The sequence below is a fragment of the Rhineura floridana genome, chromosome 8, assembly GCF_030035675.1.
Source record: "Rhineura floridana isolate rRhiFlo1 chromosome 8, rRhiFlo1.hap2, whole genome shotgun sequence".
In the NCBI taxonomy this organism is placed as follows: domain Eukaryota; kingdom Metazoa; phylum Chordata; class Lepidosauria; order Squamata; family Rhineuridae; genus Rhineura; species Rhineura floridana.
Genome location: NC_084487.1, coordinates 38,133,810 through 38,158,515, shown reverse-complemented (window position 1 = coordinate 38,158,515; position 24,706 = coordinate 38,133,810). Strand labels below are relative to the sequence as shown.

The following is a 24,706-nucleotide window of genomic DNA, read 5'->3' as shown; positions in this document are numbered from 1 at the left end:
TAATCAAAAGATTTTACATATATACATTCACACAATTAAACAGACTACAACAGGCTCTAGAACATGTATATTTTTTGCCTCCTCTCTTGGCTGAGATGCATAATAATGACTTGCAAGAAGCCTCTATTCGGCCATGGCTTCATGGTCACTTGTTGTCGTCTTCAGCCAGAATTCCACTCCTGCCTGCATCCCCTTGGAAAGCCTCTCCAGAGGGAGAAGGGCCTTCCTGAATAATATACCATGGGGTGCAGGCAGCATTGGGGGAGGGCAGTGGATGGGGACAGAAAACATGACTTCCAAGAACTTCCTTTCGCTATCTTACGATCCAAACCATTGTGCTATAGAGACTCTAAATAAATAGTCAAAGATTTCTAAACTTTTTAGGGAGACTTGTTTATAGACTCTGGGTTGTATCGATTGCTAGTCCAACTCAGACTAAATTCATTGAAATTAACAATTATGGCTAACTTTGGTCTATTAATTTCAATGGGTCTACTCTGACTGAGTAAATTTAGTTGGATGCATACAACCCTCTATTCTTCTCTCCTCCCCTTGCAGACCGGTCCCAAAACAAAAGTATGCCTTAGGGTGTGTCTCCACAAGTGGTCCATGCTGAATGATGGCCTGCAAGAAGCCACAATTTGACAGTGGCCTCATATTGTATCATGGAGCTAAAAATTGCTTTTGGCATTTGAAATTTGCACAGTTAAGCTACACCAAACAGAATGTGCATTCAGCTTTAAAAGCGGCCTGCTCACTCTCCCATATTAAACAACATTCACAGATGACAACTCTTGGTGTTGCTTGTGAAAAACATGCACGTCGTTTCCTAATGTGGTGTTCCCAATGTTCATGCTTTGGCAGCTTGGCAGTTAATAGGTAACAGGAGGCCCGCAAATGTCAAGGTTGGGGTGGGGTACATCACTTGTGTACAGCTGTTTTCAGAGACCAGGGAAGCATGGCAAATATAATGGAAGCCCCCAAGGGAACAGGAACAACATTGGTCAGGTTCTTGCCTCTCTAAGCACTGCAGTGCAGCTTTCACAGAAAGCGAAGTTGCTTATTCCAGACCATGGGGCTGGGAGTAAGGAGGAGGTGAAAATATTACTTCACTATTCATTCACCATGCCATGCCTTTGTAACTTTACAGGTAATTTAGGCAATTTTGTAGTGCTGTTGCAGGAACGATTTAAAAAGACAAAAGAGGATTCGGCATTTAAAGCACCTCTGTCTAGTAATTAGAAAAAGGGATTCCTCGGCATTTCAAAAATCTGTAAATTAGCACCTTCTAAAACAGACTTAGGATTTACTTTACACCGTCATCATGAAAATTTCCAAAGTTTATGAACTAGCCATAATTTCCCCAGGAACAGAGCAGGGCAGGCAAATTAACACAACTTTGCTAAGGAAAAGGTTTAACTTGATAAGGATTCTGGTGGAAATGTTCTTTACAGTGGTCCCTGCAAAACTATCTGATCAAATATAAATGGTCAAGAATCAGTGTGGCACTTAATAGGTTTGTCTTGCTAAAAAGGCCTGTTATAGGCCTCCATAAGCAAATTCTTACACATTCTTAATATTCAGAAAGAAATCAGTCTATAGTACATAGTTACTATATAATTAAAATAAATCATCTTCTTCATAACCTCTGCCCAGTAGCAAAATAGCAACATTTCTCTGGAATTGCTGACCCAATATTGATCTTTCCTTTCATGTAATAACTAGAAATCATCATCTTTAAAACTCTTCTCCTTAGGAATTGTGAGCCCGCAGAAAATGAAAACCTGAAATATAATTTCACAAATGGAGTTTGACAAAGAACTAACATTGCATTGTGTTTTTTTCTTGGCAAAATTAAGCACAAACATAACATTTCACAGGTACCATTTCCATGCAAATGCATGTTAAAAATTTCATTGCTGTTTTAACCTTAAACCACAGTTTGCATGCAGATTTCCCCCACCCCAAACTACTGAGTCCTTGGTAATGCACCTCTTTGGCGTAACTTTGAGCCATTTGGACAAGATTATACCACTTTTTAAGTAAAGCATATGAACAGAACCTTTTCAGATGTATGTTTACACAGTGTACAATTTACCATTAAAAAGAAAACAAAAATAAAAAACACAAAACACAAATGTAACATCTTACATACATCCTCAAATATGTTAAAAGCAAAATTTGGAGCTTAAGAAAAGGAAAAAAAAAACCCTACAAGGCCACCCTGTATTTTTTTATGAACAATTTTAAAAAGTTCCCTCCGCTAAAAATTTGCCATATTCATTTGTAACAGTCTTACCAGTTCTTTGACTCTTGCTAAAGAGCAACTATCAGATATTATGTTTCTTAAATGCATAATACAGTGGACTATGGAATAGGGAGAGTACAGGTCTCACAAAAAAAGTATGACACTGTGTCACAAAAACAACCTGATGCATTGGTTTTATCAAACAATTGTTCCACAGCATTCTCGTTCTAGGAGGGGCTTCTGCTATTGTACAGTTCATATACATGGCCCATCTTCTGTTGGCATTAGCTGCATGACAGTACTTCTGTGTTCAGATTCTGACCAGCAATTCAGAGAACAGCAATACATCCTTGTAGTTCCAAAAATGCGTAGGAGTCACACGTATCACAACCTCTTGTCCAAGAGAAGATTCAAGTAAGTGACAGCACCTTTGGCCCACAACCGCAATGTAGTACTCTTGTAAGAAAAAAATATTGTATATATTCATTTAAGAATCTGCAACAGCAACATTTTCACTTGCAGTGCTTTCCCCCTGCAAACATCAGGCCCTTCCTGAACTTTATACAATGGAACCTTTTGAAGATGACAAATGAATTGACTGGATCCGTGATGCCAACGTCCTCTGTAAATCTTGTAGTACGTTTTGGGCAGACGAGTCTCCATTCTTGTCATACAGCATCTGTTTGAAAGCTTCATTTTCTATGAGGACCATCATATTTTTGAGAAAGTAACCCTCACAATAGGAAGCTAGTTCCGTCACTCCAAGAAACTGAAGAGACATGGGGCCCAGGGTGGTGAGAAGAGAAAAACAAGAAAAGAAAAAGAAACAGAAACAAAATTTAGGGCTCATCCACAAGGCGATTTAGTGTGTGTGTGGTACTACTTGCATCCCTTTGTAATTCACAAGGTTCACATGATGTTGCAGGCAAGCAGAAGCTATCATGCAGTTTCCCCCCCCTTTAAATCCGTATTAACCCAATCCAATTATAATGCGAAAAGGAAAGGAACACCATCTCAGCTTCACTGCGCTCCTCCACGTAGGCGCTTTGTTTCAATGCTTTTTAGTGGGTGGGCTTTCTTATGCCCCATTGCCAGCTCCCTCTCTCTTTGCCACCAGCAAAAGCTGCAGCAGCCACTGCCTACTTTGCCTTTCACTCACACACCCCTCTAATCAGTTTCATATAGTTTTATGTCAATTGCACCAAAACTCTCCCTGCTTCAGCTGGGAAAGGCGTGCAATTGACAAGAAACAATGAAACTGACAAAAAAAACCCTCCCCTTCTCCATTAGCAATATTGATACTCTGGAAGGAGTAAACATACAAAATAGGGGGCGGGGCCACATGGAAACAGTGATACTAAACATTTCCAGAGGAATGCCTACTTGTGTGAAAGGAAAACAGCAGATTGGAAGCTATCATTGGGCAAGAAATGTGGACCTTGAAAAGCTATTGCGATGGTAAAAGCAGCTTCTTTAGTACAAAGTTAGGCTCCCGTGTGGATAAGCCCTTATTTAAGTAACTACATAGGTGTATGTCAGAATTCACAAGATCTGCCAGATTGGATCAAAGCCCCTACTATTCCAGCATTCTGTTCTCACAGTGGCCAACCAGAAGCCTATTAGAAGCCCACAAGCAAGTATGGGTACAACAGCACTCTTCCCCATGCATGATCCCAAGCAACTGGAATTGGAGGCAGTATATAGCCATCATGACTGGTAGCCATTCATAGCCTTATCCTCCTTGAGTTTGTGTAATCCCCTTAAAGCTATCCAAGTTGGTGACCATCACTACATCACTTGGTCATGAATTCCATAGTTTAACAACTATGTGCTGTGAGAAAAAGTACTTCTGTTTGGCTATCCTTGGTGCAAGTAGTTCTGCAGGCACAACTGAGCTTTGGACTTGTGTTTTTTGAGCAGTATCCCCAATGCAATATGGAAAACTGCTTTTGAAATTTACTGAGGGGTCTTTGGGATGTAGCCTGCGGTTTAGCATGGAGTTCTGTCATTCAATGACGATGCTTCACAAGCACAAGCCCATTTGCTATTTTGATCCCAGGCATAGAATGTAGAAGCTATGGGTCTGATTTCCCAGTCATGGTTCATACATAATAAGGAATCTGAAAGATGGTTGCCTAGATAATTCAATAAGGGATTTGCATGGACATAAACCAGACTGTTAAGAAGATGAGTAATGGCAATAGAAGAGCAACACACAAAAGTATAACCTCCCCCTGCCCCTAGTGCCCTATCATTCTCCTATTATACCTGGGAAGACCAGCTGACTCTTGAGGAAATCCGCTTATAACATCACATCTGGTGAGTAGCTGAGACTGTTGTACCCACACACCCCAATCGGGAGGAAGTGTGCCATTGCTGTCTTGTAAGCATGCTCCAGGCTGGGCTACAATCACCACTGTTTTAGAAAGTCTCCACTGGGTTGTCTATTTGGCATGTTTTTGTATTTGATTGTATACCTCATTGTGATACTATATGAAAAGTGGCATAAAATGCTTTAAAATAAATAAGTAAATAAATACATTAGTAATGCAGTTTTACCTTGGCATGGTTATAAATATCCACACAATTTTCTGTGTTAATACTTTTTGCGCAGATGATCTCACAGTGTCGTTGCAATGCTTCAAGCTGGAAAAATTTAGCAGCAGACAGAAGCTGAAAAGCAGGAGGAAAAAATTATATCAGATTATTGAGAGGGACAGGAAATAACATGGTGTGTTGTTGGGGTTTTTGCATCTGCTGACTTCCTATTCTTTTTCTTTTGTACATTTCATGCTGTCCAAACCCAGAGATCAGCTGCACTATGGTAAATCTTTGCACTATATTATTAAAAGAATTCTTTTTTGCTATTTTACCTCTAACAACTACAAAGAGAAAATGGTGTGATGAGACCAAACCCAGAAGACTCTTTGTCTGTAAATGACAATCCACAAAAGCAGTTAGATTAAATGCCAGACATCAATGAGGAATACATGGAAGTTTCAAAGTGCATAAAACAAGATCAGTCCAAAACTATAGAGTCTATTGTCATTCCACAATCACAGATTCATTTCCCCCCCTGCACTGCTGGGGTCACTTCTCATACATGGTTTGCAGGGTTTCATAGTGCTTCAAAAGCCTTCAAAACCCTTTTAATCACTGTGGGTCAAAAATGTATGGATGCACATGTGGGCAATGAAAGATTGAGAGGCAGAAGGGAAGGGCTCAGTAACAGAACATGTGCTTTGCATATAGAAGGTCCCACGTTCATATCCCTAGCATCTCCAGGTAGGGCTGGAAATGTCCCCTACCTGAAACCTTGAAGAGCCCCGTTGTCAATCAGAGCAGACAATGTGAAGCTAGATAGACTATTGGCTTGACTTGTATAAGGCAAGTTTCTGTGTTATTATACTGCTTCCAAGTCTTTGAAAAACTTATTCTGCTCCCCTCCTGCTTTATATTTGCTTCAATTTATGGATTGATTCATTGATTTCATGAGGAACCAGAATCCTTTCATACTGGTGAAATCTGCTGGTTTTGTTTTCCTATTTCTTTGCTTATTTATAGTGAAAGTAGCCAGTCAGTGGTACTAAGTGCCTCTTACCTCCATGATTTCATTGTTTTTAATGAGAAGTGACTCTGCACCTCCATAGTAGAGATACTGCATTATAAGCTGAAATGATAAAGAGAATGATAGATCACAAAAATGCAGGTGTAGTTTCCAGATCTCTTCCTCCCACCCATTCTTTGCTGCAGAGGCTGTTGCACACCAAGAGAGAAAAGTGATTAGGTCACACTATTTCACAATGGAAGACAAGAAAGAGCTTAGTAGGCAAACTGATGGTGACACCCCATACTCAACTTTTTATATCTTGGGATAGCCATAAGTCACACTATCAGGACTCTGTGGAGTTCAAGACATTTTGGGAAAATCAACCTACTAGTTGCAATGCTATAAGGATTGCCAACCTTTTTTTCCCTAGCATGGCTTCTATGGCCTTATAGCAGCAGCCTAGCAGGAAGAAATCCAGTTGGCAACGCTTTCATGGCATGGAAATGCAGCTATGGGGCAGGCTCTGCCATTGGAATCTCTGCCTGTTATGCAATTATTAAAGGCACAGGGGCCCAGCAACAATAAAGTTGGCAACTCTTTACATAATCCTTAGAAGACAATCAAGGTATTCAAAAGAGCAGTTTTATTGATGTTACATTTTGAATGCTTGTTTGTTTTCATCACAGCAGGATATGCCTGCTGTAGCATAAAATCCAGAGAAGGTTCCTAAAATATAGAAGCAATGGGTCATATGAAAGCCTTTTATTGAATTCAGACTTTGGCTCCTGTAGACGTCTGTCCCTGAACTGAAATCTCTATGATCCACTTTGACCTTGCGTACAAGCAGAGTATTAGCATAAGCTCAGGCTGGAGAGCATGTGGTTTAGTGAGAACCTAGGGTGCTTCCAGAACAGTGTTTATTGTGATCAGTGCTCCTCATGTATGCACTTTTTTTGCACTGTTCACATGACATTGTTGGCATCAAAATGCCAGCCCATATTTCCCCTTCCTTTAATCCAGATTTATCCCTTCTGGGGGAAAAAATCTGATAAGTAAACTACAAAAACAAAAACCTGGGGCCAATGACCCTTTTGCAAATTAAGCCCCCATCTGGAAGTACCCTTTGTCCCATCAGGAAAACAAATAGTTGCATCCTTAACAACCAGTAAGCTTGAAAATATACAGTAGAGACAAGCAAGGGATAAGGAATGACAAATCCAGACGGAGAGATGTCTCTAGCTATTGGATGACAAAAATTCTGAAACTGGAATTGGACACAGAATCTCAAGAAAGAAAGAAAAAATCACTATCCTAAAAGCGGTGAAGAGAAGTTTGAATTTGTATTAGCTCACTCGGTGAAATTTCTGGAACTAGACAGCTCTCTGAAGAGGATGTCTACTGGTCAGGGTCCTGTGTAAACTGCCCTTCTAGTTTAACTGGTCTGCATAATTTTGGGTCTGAGAATTTCCTTAGCAGATGTGGGTTGCTCTGGTGTAGTATTCAAATTGCTCTAGGTCCTGCACAAGATTATACTGCAACACAGGCTGTGGACACATTACCAACTTAAAAGACCACTAGGTCATTCTTTTTCTTGATTCAGATTCAAGCTGGCTTGAGGAAAAAACACATCAAAACACAGTACTTCCTAAGAAGTGACAGGCAGATACAGGATAGATACGGGACCCACTGGTGAAGGGCAGGTAATAAATTTAATGATGCTAATAAAGCTTTTTTTAAAGCTTTTAAAAAAATGTTTTTAACGTTTTGTTTTAATGTATTTAAAGGTCTGTTTTTATGATGTTTTAAAGTGTTTTTAGCATTTTTGTTTGCCGCCCTGGGCTTCTGCTGAGAGGAAGGGTGGGATATAAATCAAATAATAAATAAATAAATAAATAATGTTGTGTGTACACCACTTCCAAGACCAGAGGTGGGAATTCACTGGATGCAGAGTAAATGGGAGTGTGTACACACACAGACCATAAAATAGCTAAACATCATTTTCTTGTGATTTGTCTCCAATTGGTTATGTTTTATCTCCTCCACAAATTACCATCAGTTTATTTATACGGAGACGCCTCAGAAAACTGAACTTTACCTGGAAAATGGGATACTTCACATAGCTGATTTCAATGCAAGTGCTGTCAGATGCAGGTTTGCTGGACAAGAGGGCTTTAAACCTAGGCAAAAACATTCAAATACACCGATTTTTGCTATTTTCAGGACAGATTGTGAGAATAATGCACCATCAAAAAAAAAAACAGGCTGGGGGCCACCAGCTCCTGCACCAGTCTGGTGTTATGTCAGCATAACGAAGATGCTGCTCAACTATACAGTGACAACATTTTAGGATCTGGGTGCCAAATGCAATGTAAAACGTACAAGGTTATGAATTATCAAGTTTTGAGCTGCTCCCTACATTTTATTTATTGATTTGTATAATTTGTACAAGTTTCTACGCTGCTTAATCATAAAATAATACCAAAGCAGCACACGTCAAGAAATATAAAATGCAACAAAGAATACAAAACATAAAATATACCTTTCAAAGTAAAATTCCACAATGAGTAATAAATGGCTGGGTCACATATCAAGGAAAGCCTGCTTAAACATTATTATTGCTGCTGCTTACCTCAGGGAGGCAGTTCCAGAGGGCAAGTCCTATTACATAAAACCCTTACTCCTGGTGGTAGTGGGGCAGACCTCAGGAGTGTGGAGAGCCACTAATACTGTCTCCTTGACAATTGCAGCAGCTGAGTAGATCCGTAAGGAGTAAGGCAGTCCCTAAGGTACCCTATGCTAAAAGGGTGTGATCTGCAGCAAACATCAAGTGATCACGTTTATCTCAGACCCACAAAAAGCTACATATCTTGACTTCTGCATGTCTTTATCAAGCCAGTTAGCAGTTAGCAAAGTGGCAACACTGACAAAAAAAGAGGCTTGTATGTGAGGGTGGAAAAATCCCAGTAGCTTAAAATTGTTTATATTGCCTACAAATTTTAAACGTTTTTGAGCTCTGCCTGTATGAAATTTGTCAGCAGCACCAAAGCCTTAAAACAGACTTGTAAATAAGCCCATAAAAGTTACTAGCCTGAAAAAAGGTTTACTGGCTTGCTGTAGGTTAGCAGAGGAGGGACACAGAGCCCCGCCCATCCAGTAGCACCCTGCTGCACTTCTTGTCTGGGCAAGGCTAACGGAGCCCAGTTTGGTTTCTGTGCTGGGCACAGAGGAGGGGTGCAACTTTCCATCCTTCCACTGCCAGCCTGCTGACTCCCCTGTATGGAATTCCATGCACACCCTTGCATGCAGTTCCTTTCTGCCAATAACTACCAGGTGCATGCTTAAAATAAAAGGCTGCCATAAAATGAGATTTGGCAAATCCAGCAGGAAAAGCATTTGTATTCTAGGCCTAAAATGTTGTAATGAAGCTGTCCAAATTTTTCTTAGTAAAAAAGACTTCAGTCACATAAGATTTCTCATTTTGATTGTATATTCCATTGGACATAGGCTTATTTTTTGTAAAGTTTTAAAATATTTTCATGTCTGTGTTGTAGCAATACATATTTATTTAGTACCTTGACTTTATTTTATTTTATTATCTAAGTATCTAAGAAGGATCTGAAGGGTCATCAGCATTCTGATGAAACCCAAGCCTATTTCAACTGTACTTCCGATACAGATGAGGTGGGAAGAATGTTAAGTCACTGTCTTGGATCAGTAATGGGTTGGATGAAGGCCAGTAAACTGAAGGTCAATTCAGATATTCTGCCCTAAAGGACCTAGTTCATAGCTTGTGAGGTGTTGCTAGACCCGGCTTTGTCAATAGAGGCCAAAGAAGTATGGAGTTCTTTCCATCAGCTAAAGCTGGTTATGGCCCCTCTCAGAGAGAGAGAGAGAGAGACAGCCTGGTCATGGTTATCCAATATCCATGTTCTGGTATCCTTTACATTACACTACCATAATGAGTTATAGGTGGAGGTTGCTCTGAAGACTGCATGAAAACTAAAGTTCTGAGCTCAAGTCAAAGTGCTGGTTCTCAACTTTAAAACCTGCAGTACTGGGGGACTGGAGAAGACCTGCCCTGGGAGTGAATACCTGAGAATCTCGATGCTTGCTAGCACGCTCCTCTGACTTGCTGTCTCTTGAGACAGCTGGAGTCCCTGGTAAGTGCTGCAAGGACTGGGACCCCCTGCCTGACCCTGACTCCAGAGAGAGGCTTCAGTCAATCTTGCAGCCTCTTGCATCAGCTCCTGGCTGGGTCAAAGGGCATAAAAGCCCGGCTGCCCTTGGGTGGCAGGGTCTGCTGCCGCCGAGGTCACCCCTTAGGGAGTCCCGAGGGCAAGGGTGCTACTCCCTTGTATTTTATATATATATAAAGAGCAAACGTGGGTGAAGTTCTGTTTGTGTGTGCATATATATGGGGAGGGCATCTGGCACATGTGTAATTCCTGCACAGGGTCAGAGCCTGTGCAGTGAATTGAATGATAGGAGGAAGTTGCCAGATGCCTTGAGAGTCACAGTCTGCAACTGGCAGAAAGCTGGCCATCCCTGGGTGTGAGATGGGGAGGGAGTAGATGTGCCCTGAAAAATACTGAGTGGTCTGACTGTTCCCAATTTTCTCAGAGGCCTACTGGGATAATTGGTTCAAGTAGGTTTTGTAGGAGGGCTCTTGTTGGGTTCATATCAGGTATTTAGGAGGAGTCTTAGTAAGAAGGAACATGGGTGATGTCACCCCAGTTTCAGTGATCATGGGTAGAGGGAGGTATAGCCATGGGGAGGTGGTGAACTACCATAGAAGACAAGGGCAAGGCTATCTATGCTTTGTTCCTTGCTCCCAGTCCTCTCATGGAGGGGTTCCCTCGTTGCTCATCTGCTGTGCCCACTGGCCTGCGTGTGTTGTTGTTTAACGGCAGATCGATACACAATAAGACCACACTCATCCATGATTTGATCATCGATGAAGGTGCCGATTTGGTGTGCATTACTGAGACCTGGGTGGGTCAGCTGGGAGGACTTGATCTGACCCAGCTTTGCCCACCTGGATACTTGGTGCAACACCAGCACAGGCTGCAGGGACAGGGGGGAGGAGTTGCTGTGGTCTACAGAACTTCCATCTCTGTCACCAGGAAACCACTCTGTCTTGGAGCTGGCTGTGAGGACCTGCAACTGGTGTCAGGCCAAGGATACAGTAAACTAAGGTTGCTGCTGGTGTACTATCCACCCTGCTGCCGAGCATCTTCTCTGACCGAGCTGGCAGAGGCCATCTCAGCTGTGGTATTAGAAGAGTCCAAAACGATAGACCTGGGTGATTTCAATGTCCATGCTGAGGCTGCCTCTAGTATTCCTGCTCAGGACTTCATGGTCTCCATGACGAGCATGGGGCTGTCTCAAGTTGTCACTGACCTGATGTATAGGGCCGGGCACACCTTCTGCTTGGTTTTTGCTCCAGATGGAGGAAGGGGTGTTCTGGAGATGGGTGGTGGTGGATGTCTCCCCATTGTCATGGTCAGACCACTTCCTGGTGAAGTTTAGACTTATGGCTCCGATCCTCCCCTGCAGAGGTGGTGGACAGATGGTCTGCCCCAGGAGCCTAATGGAATCCACAGGATTCCTGAATGCCCTGGGGGAGTTCCCAGTAGATACAGCAGGTGACCCTGCTGAAGCCCTTGTCATGCTGTGGAACAGTGTCAGCTGTTGACATGGTTGCCCCTGAAAGCCCGGCATTGTGGATCCCTGTTTGCACCTTGGTACACCAGTGAGCTAAGGGCAGTGAAACTGGCTGGACGATGGTTAGAGCGCAAGTGGTAAAAGACATGCTGTGACGCTGATTGGGCACAAGTAAAACATCATAACAGTGCCTACTGTGTGGCAGCAAGGGCAGCGAAGAAGGCCCGCTTCTCTGCCACCATCGCATCCTCAAGTAGCCATCCAGTGGAGCTTTTCCGTATTGTCAGGGGTCTGTTGACATCAACTCCAGGAAATGGAGTTTTACATCCTTCGGAGGCCCACTGTGAATTGTTTGCAAGGCACTTTGAGAGTAAAGTTGCTCGTCTCCATAGCAATCTTGATGCCCCATCTACACCTCCTGTAGTTTCCAGTGAGGTGTCCAGTGCAACGTCTGCTGCAACTTCTTGGCAACAGTTTCAGTTGATGCAGCCTGATGATGTGGACAAAGTGCTTGTGACAATAGCATTGGGTGACTGTCTTTTGGCCCCCTGGCAGCTGTGCTGTGCCACAGGGTACCATCTTGTCCCCCATGTAGTTTAACATCTATATGAAGCCCTTGGGAGTGGTCATCAGGAGATTTGAGGTGAGGTGTCAGCAGTACACTGACAATACCCAGCTCTATTTCTCTGTAACATCTGAATTGGGAGAGGTCGTGCAAGCCCTTGACTGCTGCCTGGAGTTGGTGGTGGCCAGTAAACTGAGTCTGAATCCTAGCAAGATGGAGATGCTGTGGGTTGGTAGTTCCCGAGTTTGGATAACTGATCAGTTGCCTGCTTTAGATGGGATTGTACTCCTTCTGAACGAGCAGGTCCATAGTCTGGCAGTGCTCCTGGATCCATCTTTGTTGCTAGAGGCCCAGGTGACCTCAGTGGCTGTGAGTGCCTTTTACCAGCTTCGACTGGTAAGACAGCTGTAACAGTTTCTTGACCGCGATAGCCTGACCACTGTTGTTCATGCACTGGTAACCTCCAGACTGGATTACTGTAATGCGCTCTATGTGGGGCTGCCCGTCAGGTTGGTTTGGAAGATGCAGCTGGTGCAAAATGCAGTGGCAAGACTGCTCACTGGGGCAGGGTATTGCCAACATGTCACCCCACTGCTGAAAGAATTGAACTGGCTACCTATTAGCTATTGGGCCAAATTCAAGGTTCTAGTTTTGGTGTACAAAGCTCTATACAGCTTGGGACCAGGATACCTGAAAGACCATCTTATCGCTTATATACCTAGTCGATCACTGAGCTCTGCAGGTGAGGGCCTCCTGCAGATACCAACTCATCAGGAGGTCCGTTCTACACAACATAGGAAACAGACCTTTAGTGTAGTGGCACCTACCCTGTGGAATTCCCTCCCCTTAAATATTAGACCGGCGCCACCTGTTATCTTTTTGGCGCCTACTGAAGACCTTCCTCTTTCAACAAGCCTTTTAAGTAGAGACCTCATCCCAGTCTGCATTTGTGTTGGAACTGCTTTTTAATATGTATTAAACCTTTTTTTAAAGATGCTTTTAAAGCTTTTTAAAAAATGTTTTTACAGATGTTTTGTTTTAATCTATTTTAAAGTCTGTTTTTATGATGTTTTAAAGTGTTTTTAGTGCTTTCGTTTGCCGCCATTGATTCTTACTGGGAGGAAGGGTGGGATATAAATCGAATAAATAAATAAATGAATAAATAAATGGCTTGGAACGTGACAGATAATCTGCTCCCACATTGGTTTGCTAATATACGAACTAATATAATCTTTGGAGTTCCTTTTTTTAGGTGCCTCTGCCAGGCAGGTGCCAGCTGGGGAGAGAACCTTCTCAGTTTCAGGTTCTCACTTTTGGAATATTCTTCCAAGAGAGACTTCATCTGGCATCTAGTCTTACATCTTTTCTGCACCAGGCAAAGATCATTTCATTCTCCCAGCCTTTTAACCCCTGTTGATACTGACTTTATGCGGCAAATGGATCTATTGCTTTTACTCTTGTAAATAAATAATTATCATGTGTTGTTTATTTTATTTATTACATTTGTATTCCACTCTTCCTCCCAAAGGAGCCCAGGGTGGCACACATGTCAGTGATAAAACAATACAGTTAACAATAATATAAACATGTATTTAAAACAATTAAAAACATCTAAAACGTTTAAAACAATAAAAAATATCTAAAACGTGTTTTTTTTGTCCCCACCCCCCCATATATTTTAATTAGGTTTGGTATGTTGTTTTATAATTGTATTGGCTTATTAGTTTTTAGTTTTGGTTTTTAGCTGCCCTTGAAATATTTGTAATTGAAGGGTTGATGATGATGATAATTGATAATACATGTGGCTGGCACTGAAAACAACAGCAGTGTTTCCAGGATCCCTCCCTCCCTATTGTCTAGTATATCTTACCCGCATCCTGACATTGCGCACACACACGTGCACACACACACATACTGCCAGCTTTAGGCAAAGATATGGACCTGCACAATGTTGTGGCATCAGGGCACAAGTACGTTGTACTAGAGGCAGGGCTGGCTCTACCATCAGGCAGAGTAAGTTAGCCACCTCAGAGGGCAAATGCTGAAGGGAAGAAAGTGGACAGAGCTGTGTGCACCACGTAGCCTGCCCTGCCCTCCCTAAGCTAGCCTGCTGCCCTTTGGCATAGTGGAGGACACTGTCGCATTGCCAGAGTCCAAGTATGATTCAGTTGCCAGTCTGGTTGACTTTTTTACATGGAAGGGGAGGAGGCACCATCTTGTGCTTCACATCAAGCAGCAAAATGTCTTGGGCCACCCCTGACTACAGGTTACACAAAAGGAAGATGGATGCAGATACATGGATGCAGATGCAGGAACCACCTTGTTTATGATATAGCAGCTAATTCCTGATTTAGATAAATGGCAGGAAAAACATTTGGCTGCTCAGTTGGCTAAATAACCCATTTCCCCTACCTACCTACCTACCTACCTACCTACCTACCTACCTACCTACCTACCTACCTACCTACCTACCTACCTATCTATCTATCTATCTATCTATCTATCTATCTATCTATCTATCTATCTATCTATCTATATCCCATCCTTCTTCCCAGAAGGAGCCCAGAGCGGCAAACAAAAACACTGAAAACTGCATCTTTAAAACAAAAGACTTTAAAACATATTAAAACAAACCTTTTTTTAAAAAAAATATTAAAACAGAACATCTTTTTAAAAAGTTTTAAAAACATCTAAAAAGGTAATCCCAACACAGACACAGACTAGGATAAAAGGCTTGTTGCAAGAGGAAGGTCTTATCACAGAAAAGATAACAGAGATGGTGCTTAATATTTAAGGGAAGGGAATTCCAAAGGGTAGGTGCCACAATGGTGCCTGCTGGAGGAAGGGCAGGATATAAATCAAATAATAAATAAATAAATAAAATAAAAATACTATAGGTCCACTTCCTGTACTGTGTGGAATGGACCTCCTGATAAGATGGTATCTGCAGGAGGCCCTCACCTTCAGAGTACAGTGATCGACTAGGTATATAATCTTGCTGATTTGCATCCTTTTCTCCCTTTGAAGCCTGATTCTGGTTCCCAACACATTTATCTACTGGCTGTATTTACAGCCCCAAAGCTTGCCTCTTTTTATTATTGTAAGATATTTACTTATGAAATTTATCTCCTGCCTTTCTTCCCAGAAGAAGCCCAGGGAAGGAAACAAAAACTCTAGAAGTACTTTAAAACATCTTAAAAATAAAAGACTTTACAACATATTAAAACGAACATCTTTAAAAACATATTAAAACAGAACATCTTAAATATACATTTAAAAGACAACGTTAAAAACATCTTAAAAAGCAATTCCAGCTCCAACGCATACTGGGATAAGGCTTATCTGGGATAAGATACCATCCACTGGGAACTTATCCAGCTTATGAAACATTCTCTACAGTTGAAATACAGCTTTCACTGTAAAGTCCTGTTGTGTAACCTATAAAAGTTCCCTGCTTTGTATTTTCCCCAACACTAAAATTAGGTTTTCTCAGGTTTATTTATAAATACATATATTTACCTTGGAGATGCAGTGAATAGTAATACTCTGTGCGCATAAAATGGTCTTCCTTCTACAAGGAATGTAACATCTGACATTTCCTTATTGTTAAGAAAATGGGGATCTGGAGTCACAAAAAGAAAATGAGTGGTAAGAAATTGTGGTTGGGAGTAAGATAAAACATTGGTATGTTTGATCCTGATGGTAAAAGACAGCAGTTTAAGAGAGACATATGCCTTTGAAGCTATTCTAAAGAAGTCCTTGAGATGTGTATTTGTCAGATATTCCAGCAGAATTTATACATTCAGAACCATTAAAATATATTTTGATCTTTTTAAAGGTAACAGACGTTTATCATATGCAGTACTTCTGGCAAAATAGATGAATGTGGAAGAAAAATTCTCATCCTCTTCTAAAGCCATTGTTTTTTTTACCTAAGGTTATTTCCAGAGACCAGAGGCACCTCCAGATCACCTGCTTATTGAACATTCATCTTGATTTGTTTGCACAAAGCTTGCATGGAGGTTATACAATCTCTGTGGTTTATTGAGATCCATTCTGATTTATTTGCATGGAGATTATAAGATTTTCCATCAATCAATTGTTATCCCACACTTTCTAGTGCATTTTCCTGCCAATTTCCTGTCCACAAAAAGTCTAGTTTTTTAAAAAAAAATAGAGTGCTAGAGTGCTTTAATCCACTTTAATTGTACAAACTTAAATTTGCTGGTATGCAACTGTATCCCTCAGGCAAAACGGTGACAGTCTGAAGGGGGCCCAGTTTCCTTTTTATACTATTCTCTTTCAACATCCATAGCACTATAAAGGGATCCTTAAATCTAGTGTAACTTTCCATGGTAAATAAGACTGTGCCCATTTGAGCACATATTAGCATGGACAATTGTTTTAACTTCCTCTGCTTTGACAACAGAGCGGTGCCGTAACTGAAAAAAAGATCCAAAACATGACCTCATTCTTGGCCAATCCCTTCACTAATTGTAACAGAGCAGTCAGTGAAAAGTACTAGACTTGCTAGTTACAGATTTTGCTCTTTATACATCCCATGATCTGTCTCAGATCCACAATAAAGTGGTAACAAAAAATACAGTTCTCAAACATCCCCAGGTTAGAGGACAATGCTTTTACACTAAGAATTCCAGTGTAGTGGCAGCATTGCCCTGATCAAGGAGTGTTGGGAATATAGGATTGCTCTGCTAAAAACCAATTTAAACAGCATCATGTGTCAGTGAACCCCACAAAGTTATGTGTTGTCATTTCTGAACCTACTGCCAATCAATTGCATTAGATGACCCCAAGTTCTAGGGATATTTTCTTTCTATCTACCCTCTCCACATTTTATAAAAATTTTAAAAATAGCAATCTGCATTTCAAATACTGTACATTTAAAAACATGGATCTTGGTGTGAAATTCTAAACCTGGATGGTAACATCTGGATGACAAAATTTTAGTTTTGTGGAAGATGTCAAGACTCACACTTTGGTGGCCTCCAAAGGAAAGCCCCAAGCTGCAACAACTGTGCAGCCTCGCCAATTGTATTTAATGTATGGAGGCACGATCAGGAAGCTCTTTTTCATATATGGAGGCATGATCATGAACAGATGCAGTCCCCTATGGAAGTATATAGCTGAGTACAAAAGGATTGGGAATGGGCAGCATTTCTTGGGAGTAAACTCTGTATCTCACCACCCCCAGTCTTTGCTCATCAAGTAATACATATGCATTCTACAGATTGAATTTTGAGAGTGTTTGCTGTTTCTGTTTTCAAGTGTCTTGCGTGTTGACCTGCTCACACTGTTTTTTATACTTTAAAAAATACTTCAAGGAAAAAGGTGGGGCTTTGTGATTGACATGAGTCCGGCCAGCCGTTCAGCAATGCACAAATCTGGCTTCTGCTGAAAATTGGAAGAGCAGGTTTCCTCTAAGCCTGGTCTAAGGGCGAAGGAAGAATGTGTGCCAAAAGTAAAGCTTGTGAGCTCTCAGAGTTGTCACCACTAACACTTTGTATATCTGTAGGCACCCTCCAAGCAAAATGACTAGAATGTTGAATTTTGCTTGGACGGCAACTGGAGGTATAAACTCTGAATCTAATTGGAGGCTCCCATGGTCCCCTCTGAACTTCAACTGTATATAATGCCCATCATGGTTACGCATACCTATAATATGTTACATCCTTGTTACGTATCTTGGTTTCTCCCAATGGTCAAACCCCAGTGAACCAAATGCGTGTTGCAAAAGAGGCCTGGACTAGCAGATGGCCCCACACATGTTCTACAACCCACAACACACTTACCTAAACGAGATGTCTGCTTGCGTTTGATTTCAATAAGCTTGGGAATAGGATAGGGTCCATAGCAATGAGTGAAAATGACAGCCAGTTGTTGACTAATCACTTCATTCTAAAACAAACAAAAATACAACAAAATAAACACTAAATGCAAATATAACTTGTAGATTAGAAAAGCCACTCAGAGGAGTTATCTGAACAAAAAGCATACGCTCATGGAGTCCTGAAAATGTGAGCATGAAAATCTTTGCTGATATTCTAACTTTCTCTACCATCATTTTGAATGACTGCTTTGGGACACTACTAGATAATTCTGCTGCCATTGAAGCCAGTTGACTGGGACAACAGTGGATGCACTGTGGGAATATCTTGATTCTAGGTGCAGCATTGCTGCTACCTCTGTCACAAAACAGGGTGGCACTCTTGTTAAACTGGCGGGATATCTGAGTTCTCCTACACTTCCTGTAAACATTCTAAGGGCATGTGCACTCTCTGATGTGTAGGGCATAGCTCAGTAGAAGAGCATCTGCTTTGCATACAAAAGGTCCCAGGTCCAATCTCCAGCATCTCCAAGTAGGGCTGGGAGAGACCCCTGTCTGAAACCCTGGACAGCCACTGCCAGTCAGCGTAAACAATTCTGAACCAGATGGACTAATGGTCTGACTCAGTATAAGGCAGTTTCCTATGTCCTTATGCACTGAAACTGCAGCATGTGAAGCCAAAGTATGCAAAACTAGCTCCCTGAAGGCTGTAATTTTATTGATTGATTGATTGACTGACTGATTTATATCCTACTCTTCCTCCCAGAGTAATTGTGAATGCCTACCTTGGCAGGATCATAGTTTAGTGGTAGGGCACACACTTTGCTAACTGAAGGACCCAGACTTAAACCCTGATGTCTCCAGTCAAAAGGATCAGGTAGAAGGTGCTATGAAAGGTCTTTGCATGTGTCTAGACAGCCATTGCCAGTGTAGGCAATTCTGGGTTAAATGGTGTAATACTCTGACCTTGTATAAGCAGCTTCCTATGTTCCTATGCCAAAAAGAACCTGTCACTGCTTTTAAGAAGAGAGATCCAACCTGTCCAGGAAAGCATATGACAATGTTTCCTAAATGTGCCATTGCATCATCTCTAGGTGAGCACTTGAAGACAGGTTTGGTATCCGATACGGAAACAATGGCTTCTCATTATGAAAAACAATAAAATAAAATAAATAAATAAATAAAATTTTATTTAATAAACAAACAAACAAATAAAAACAATTAAATACATCTAAGGAGCCATGGACTCCTTAGGAGCCCAGAAAATCTGCAGGTGTTAAAAAGAAAAACCTGTAAGGCCAGATTGTACCTTTGTAGAGGAAGTATATATACCTTTCTGACATCAATGGGAACTGATCACACAGACCCAAGGGGAGACTTTTATTCATACTGTCTCTTGATATAATGCCACCAGAAATCCAGGTTGTTTTTTTTTAATGTTTTCCTTCAGTGGAATCTTGAGGCAGGCAACAAAGTAGAAAAGGTCATCTTATTTACAGAAATTCTGCACAGGGATTGTTAGGAATAGGCAGAAAGATCTTCAATTTCACTTACAGAAAATCACTAAATTGGACTCCATGTGCTAAGGACATTTTGAAATAAAATGGTGATCTTCAAATGGAATGCTAAGAGAGCACTATGGAAAGAAATCTAGTGAAACAGAGCCAAGACTGGGCAGCAAAAAGGCAAATCAAAAGAAATGACTGTGTGCCTGGGGAATATGAGAAAGGTGTCTGCCTTCTGTCAGTATGTAATGAAAGAAAATATTGTAGAATGACCATAATTCATGATTAGGAAATCAGGTAAGAAGACCACAAAAGTGCTAAATGAATTGCATGCTTATTTATAATTTATATTTATTAGTTGCCTCACAAGATACTAACTCTAGGCAACATACAAATCAATGATTTTATACAAACCATCAAGTTTAGAACAAAAATGCAAATTGTGAATGAGACTTGTTGATGAGGTCAGGCCAGCGTACACGAAGGACAGAAAAATATACAACTCTTACAATGGAGAAGTAAGGGTCAGAAAATCACATTGCAGAGTCCCTCCTGTATTGTTCCACTTCACAGACTGTATTTTTTAAACACTCGCCAACGTAAAATTGTCCTACTTGCGAAAAACTAATCTATTAGGGAGAATAGTTCCAATCCAGCTCTCTTTCTAACATGCTAGTGTTCTGCATGCCAAGAGCCTGTGGTTTAACATGCGAAAACGTTAAAAACTATCCCCCACCTGCAGCCTACCTAAAATAGCCTTAGAAGGATTCCACCACATTACAGTATTTTCCTGAAACTACAGATCAGCCCTAAGAAAGTTGCATGTGTGTGAAAGAAGAGCACAATTAATAATGTGATACTAAATAATGAAGATAATTTAGAATCTCAATGAGCAGAATCAGCTAGTAGTTCACACCATATCTGTGTAGCACAAAGTACTGCTGAAATTGTATGTGATAGAAAAAACGGTTGAAAAAAATGGTGGCGTGCAGTGTGTTCGTTTATGGCCAGCGTGGTTAAATGGTATGCCCACTCAGCAACTATAACTGAAACATGTTTATGCATCAATGACGTTTTGGAATTTTTGGACAGGGCATCCCATTAAACCTTATTTGACAGAGAGGTAGCATATGAAGAAGGGATATTCCGTACTTTATCATGATGGATGCTGAAAGCTCCATGCAGTAAAGCGATGTGGTTTTGTACCCTGCATAAATATGAACGGTATGCTAAATGTAGCCCTATTCAGCCATTCTCCATCTGTAGAGGCATCATAACTCCAGAGTCCAGCAGCAATCAAGACACAGAGTTGCAAGCTGTAGAGTCTCAGCTAAGGAGCCAGACCAGACTCAGGACTCTGAGCCTGCTGCTGGATATTAGGCCACTGAGCCTGAGGCTGACAGACAGGAGCACCATGACCTGTATAGCCAGAACCTGGACCTTCACAAGTGCCTTCTCCTAAGCTTGAGGAACCAAATGTCTCCCGCAAGACATCACTGGTCCAGTGGCACAGGGAGTGCACCAGGCAGGGGACTATGGAATGCAGGCATGCCTGTCTTCAGGCCGGAGGATTGGCCCTTTAAGAAACTAAATTCTCCACAAAGGGGAGGAGCCTGGGTGAGGTGGTCTATGGGCAGAAGCTTTAAAAAGCTCAGTTTGCTTTTGACCTTTGTCAAAGCAAGTTGCTCACTTGGAGCTTTCTGTGGTTCTGCAGCTCTTACCTGCCTTGCCCCATATGCACCAATACCAGACCAGGACGAGAAACTACACATGGAGAATGGAAAAGCAGGACTTTGCTCCTGTCTGTGCTCCCAGCATTCTTCATGGCATCAACCAACCCTCCGTATGGCCACACATTAGTGAGGACAGCTGGATGAATGACAAATGAGCAGCTGCTCATGTGGAAGCTTTCCCTATGCTGATGTCCAAGTCAACAAACAGACATCCAGGGAGCAGGGCCAACAGCACCATCCTGCTGCATGGCTCTGTGCATGGAAAATACCTGAGCTGGGCATAGCTGACAGCAGCTGCATCAGTGTTTCACAAAGTGCTGTGAAATACCTTCAATTGTTCTTCTGCACACATAAACTAGAAACATCTGGATACATTTGGATATACCACCTCCTTATAAATTAAAACAGGTTCCAAGATTTCCAGAAGAACATACCGCTTAGCCACATTCCAGAAAATAGTAGAGGTATTCAGGGAGCCTGCCTCTCACGCCCATTGCCCCTTCAAATCCAGCATACTTCCTGCCAGCCAGATGGGGCAATTGACTTACAAGAACTCAGCTAAGAGGCCAGACTATATGTGATGGGGCAGCACCCATGTCTCTGTCCCATTCAGATGTAAAGCAGGGATGGAAAGTGAAACCTTCTCTCCTACCTTACCTTGCTGCACCCCACTACTTTAAGCATACTTTCCCCCAACCTGATGCCCTCCAGATGTTTTGGACTACACCTCACATCAGGCAGTCACCCTGTTGGCTGGTCCTGATGGGAGTTGTAGTCCCAAAACACCTAGAGGACACCAGGCTGCAGGTGGCTGCTTTAAGCAGTTTTCTTCTGGCCTGGCTCACATCCAGTATTGGAGGTAAGCTGAGAGAGAACTGCATAAAGCAGGGGTCGCCAACAAGGTGCCCTCCAGATGTTGTTGGACCAACTCCCATTAGCCCTAGCCAGTATGGCAAATAGATGAGGCATGATGGGAATTGTCACCCAGCAACATCTGGAGGGCACCACATTGGCTACCACTGGTTAAAGAAACTGAGTGCTGTGAGGTCAGGTGGGTTGAGGAGCTTGACTTTGCTCCTCTCATCCAGGCTTGTCTATAGCCTTGCTTCAGTTTGAGCAATGCTGAGCTACATCTAAGGCTTGGGCAACAGCCAAAGCAAAAGGTTATGTAACTGGAGGGGAAGGAGAGCCTCTGAGGTAAACTAAATTTTAATTTATTTCTCCTAATGTATTCATTTGCAATCTTTTTCTTCGGCAAAGTAAAAAAAAACACTTTGTGACACTTTCCCTCCTTTTCTGCCAAGAGAGAGAGGCAGCCAAACGTTTTAATACATTACAGGAAGAAAGGAAGGGCAGAGGAGTCTCTGCATCGAAGGAGGCTGTGCATTCCTTACAGTCAGAGAAGTATACAAAAAGAGAATATATGGTGGCTTATTTATGCCTCGTTGTGAAGTTTCATGTGGAGAGGCAAAAAAAGAGACTCCAGGAGCCAGACTCAGACATGATGGTTCAATGAAAAACAAAGCAAGGACGCTCCAAGAGGCAAAGAACCTTGGATTCCCTCACCCAGGACTTGGAAGGAGGAAGAGATAAGTCATCTCAAGAAGAGCACACCTGCAGGTCTTGGTGGGTTTTGCATGCTAGGTGGGTTTTATTGAAGCCTGCAGCGTCTAAAGCAAGCTGGCAGAAGCAGCAGCAAACAAAAGATAGATGAACAAAACTCTTCTGTTTTGCTAGATTGGATGCCATTCCAAGTGGTGAATAGAAAGGTGGAACCTGGGCCATGTGCAGTCCTGACACACAAATGTGGTATTTCCACTGCAAGGGTTGGAAGCCACAGACAAGAGTCTGAGGCAAGAACCAAGCCATACAGCTCATTCAAATGGCTGTCCTGGAAGAAAGAACCACCTCCCAGGCCCAGTTGTTCACATGGTTCTTATGAGCCAATGTAGGCTGCCATGGGTCTTACTTTTACTTCATGTCTTTACTTCTTACTTAAAAATTAATAGATAAAGCAAGCGTATTCATTGAAATCTGATGTGGGAAAATGTTTTATCAAATAGTTGGTAATGCTAACAAATAAATGTGACCCAAAGCTAAGGAATGTCTTGTCCTAAACATAAAACACTCCAGATTTTGATTTGAATCAAAGGACAACTATATTTTCTGTATTACATAAAATATCAGTTTGTTTTTCCAACTAATTCCTGCAACTATACCAATTAACATGGAAACATCACCATCACCATCATCATTTCCCCAATATAAGGCTCTTCAGATGTCAATCTTTTCCTTATGCAGTGGTAACTCATTCAACACTTCAGCAATATCCTGTTGATGAGATTGTTTCCAGACAACCTCTTTATTGAGAATTCATCCTGACTTGTTTGCAGGGAGATTAGACAATGTTGGCTATTTAATGAGCATTCTGATTTGTTTGTGGGGAGGTTAGATGACATTGTTTAAGTGTTATCCCACACTTCCTAGTGCATTTCCCTATCATTTACTTTACTGCAAAAAGTCTGATCTTTTGGGGTAGCAGGTTTGTTGTGCAAGACCTCCCGATCAACTATAATTGTGTAACCTGAATTTGCCACAATGTCATTAAATCCCACCCAAAAATATTTTTCTCCTATTTCTCACTAATAAATCAATCTATATATGTATAAAACAAAGTGGGAGGTGTGGGAAGCTGACTCATGAGGTTACTGTGACATCAAGACCCTCATCTGATCTTAAAATACATACGGTGTGACATCATCTTTCTTCACCCTGTGATTCTTTAGTTCTGAGGTGGAAGCCTGTCCTGATTCTCTCTCGTTATCTTTGCAGAGAGCTTTCTCTAGGTACTCTAGTACAATTTGTGTATGAGTTGCATGAAAACTGATTAAATGTTGCTTTGGAAGACTGCTTGTACATGATTAAGGTGCACATATATCATTAATATTAGCCAACAGTTGTGAGCTAGGGAACCCCAAGAGGTTGGAGGTACCAGCTAGAGGCAATGAAAGGTTTGACAAAATAGTTTTTTTATGCTAGTTGGAACTGAGCTGAGGGTCTTCCACAATGGAGCACAATTCATCAGAAGTGATCCACAAATTGTCCTTCAGTAGTAATTGGTAGCAAAGCCAAGACTCTGTTTTGAAAGGATTTTTTAACCTGTGTATCAAAAGCTCAGATCCAGGAACAGCATCTGTGATCTATGGGAATCAGACCAGAAGAGGGCATACAAGTCCTAGAATCTGTGCCTTCTTGTTCCAACACAGCAATTATTTCCTTGTTATGAAAAGGAGCAGGGGTCTTTGTGAATCCACTGCTGAAATATCCCTTGGGAGATATTATGACTAAGGATTTAAGTGCAAGTAATCCAAGGTTAGTTTCCAGATCAATCCATGCTGCTGCACACAATTTTATGTGACGCTGGTTAATTGCATGCTATATTAGCATGCCACACTGGTGTACCTGATATTCACTTCTCATATGGAGAATGCGAGATGCACATTTACGGAGGTTTCGGATCCTGGTTACTCTGAACTATTTAGACACAGAAGTACTGAAAGTGATGACAGGTAATGCTGCATGTCACAACAGTCATC

At 41.6% G+C, this 24,706-nt stretch overlaps 1 protein-coding gene across 3 annotated transcripts in view; it reads right to left on the bottom strand.

Annotated features, from left to right (window-relative positions):
* Positions 1 to 34: 34 nt before the first annotated feature.
* The window catches only part of ABTB3 (ankyrin repeat and BTB domain containing 3), a 326,024-nt gene continuing 301,352 nt past the window's right edge, over positions 35 to 24,706 (bottom strand). For all 3 annotated transcript variants that reach the window (XM_061638952.1, XM_061638953.1, XM_061638954.1), the window contains 6 exons: positions 17,838 to 17,943; positions 15,547 to 15,649; positions 7,894 to 7,975; positions 5,850 to 5,918; positions 4,808 to 4,921; positions 35 to 3,017 (listed from right to left, as the gene is read on the bottom strand). In XM_061638952.1, coding sequence (XP_061494936.1) covers positions 2,808 to 3,017; positions 4,808 to 4,921; positions 5,850 to 5,918; positions 7,894 to 7,975; positions 15,547 to 15,649; positions 17,838 to 17,943 — 684 coding nt within the window. In that variant the 3' untranslated portion in view covers positions 35 to 2,807. The remainder of the gene's footprint in view (positions 3,018 to 4,807; positions 4,922 to 5,849; positions 5,919 to 7,893; positions 7,976 to 15,546; positions 15,650 to 17,837; positions 17,944 to 24,706) is intronic.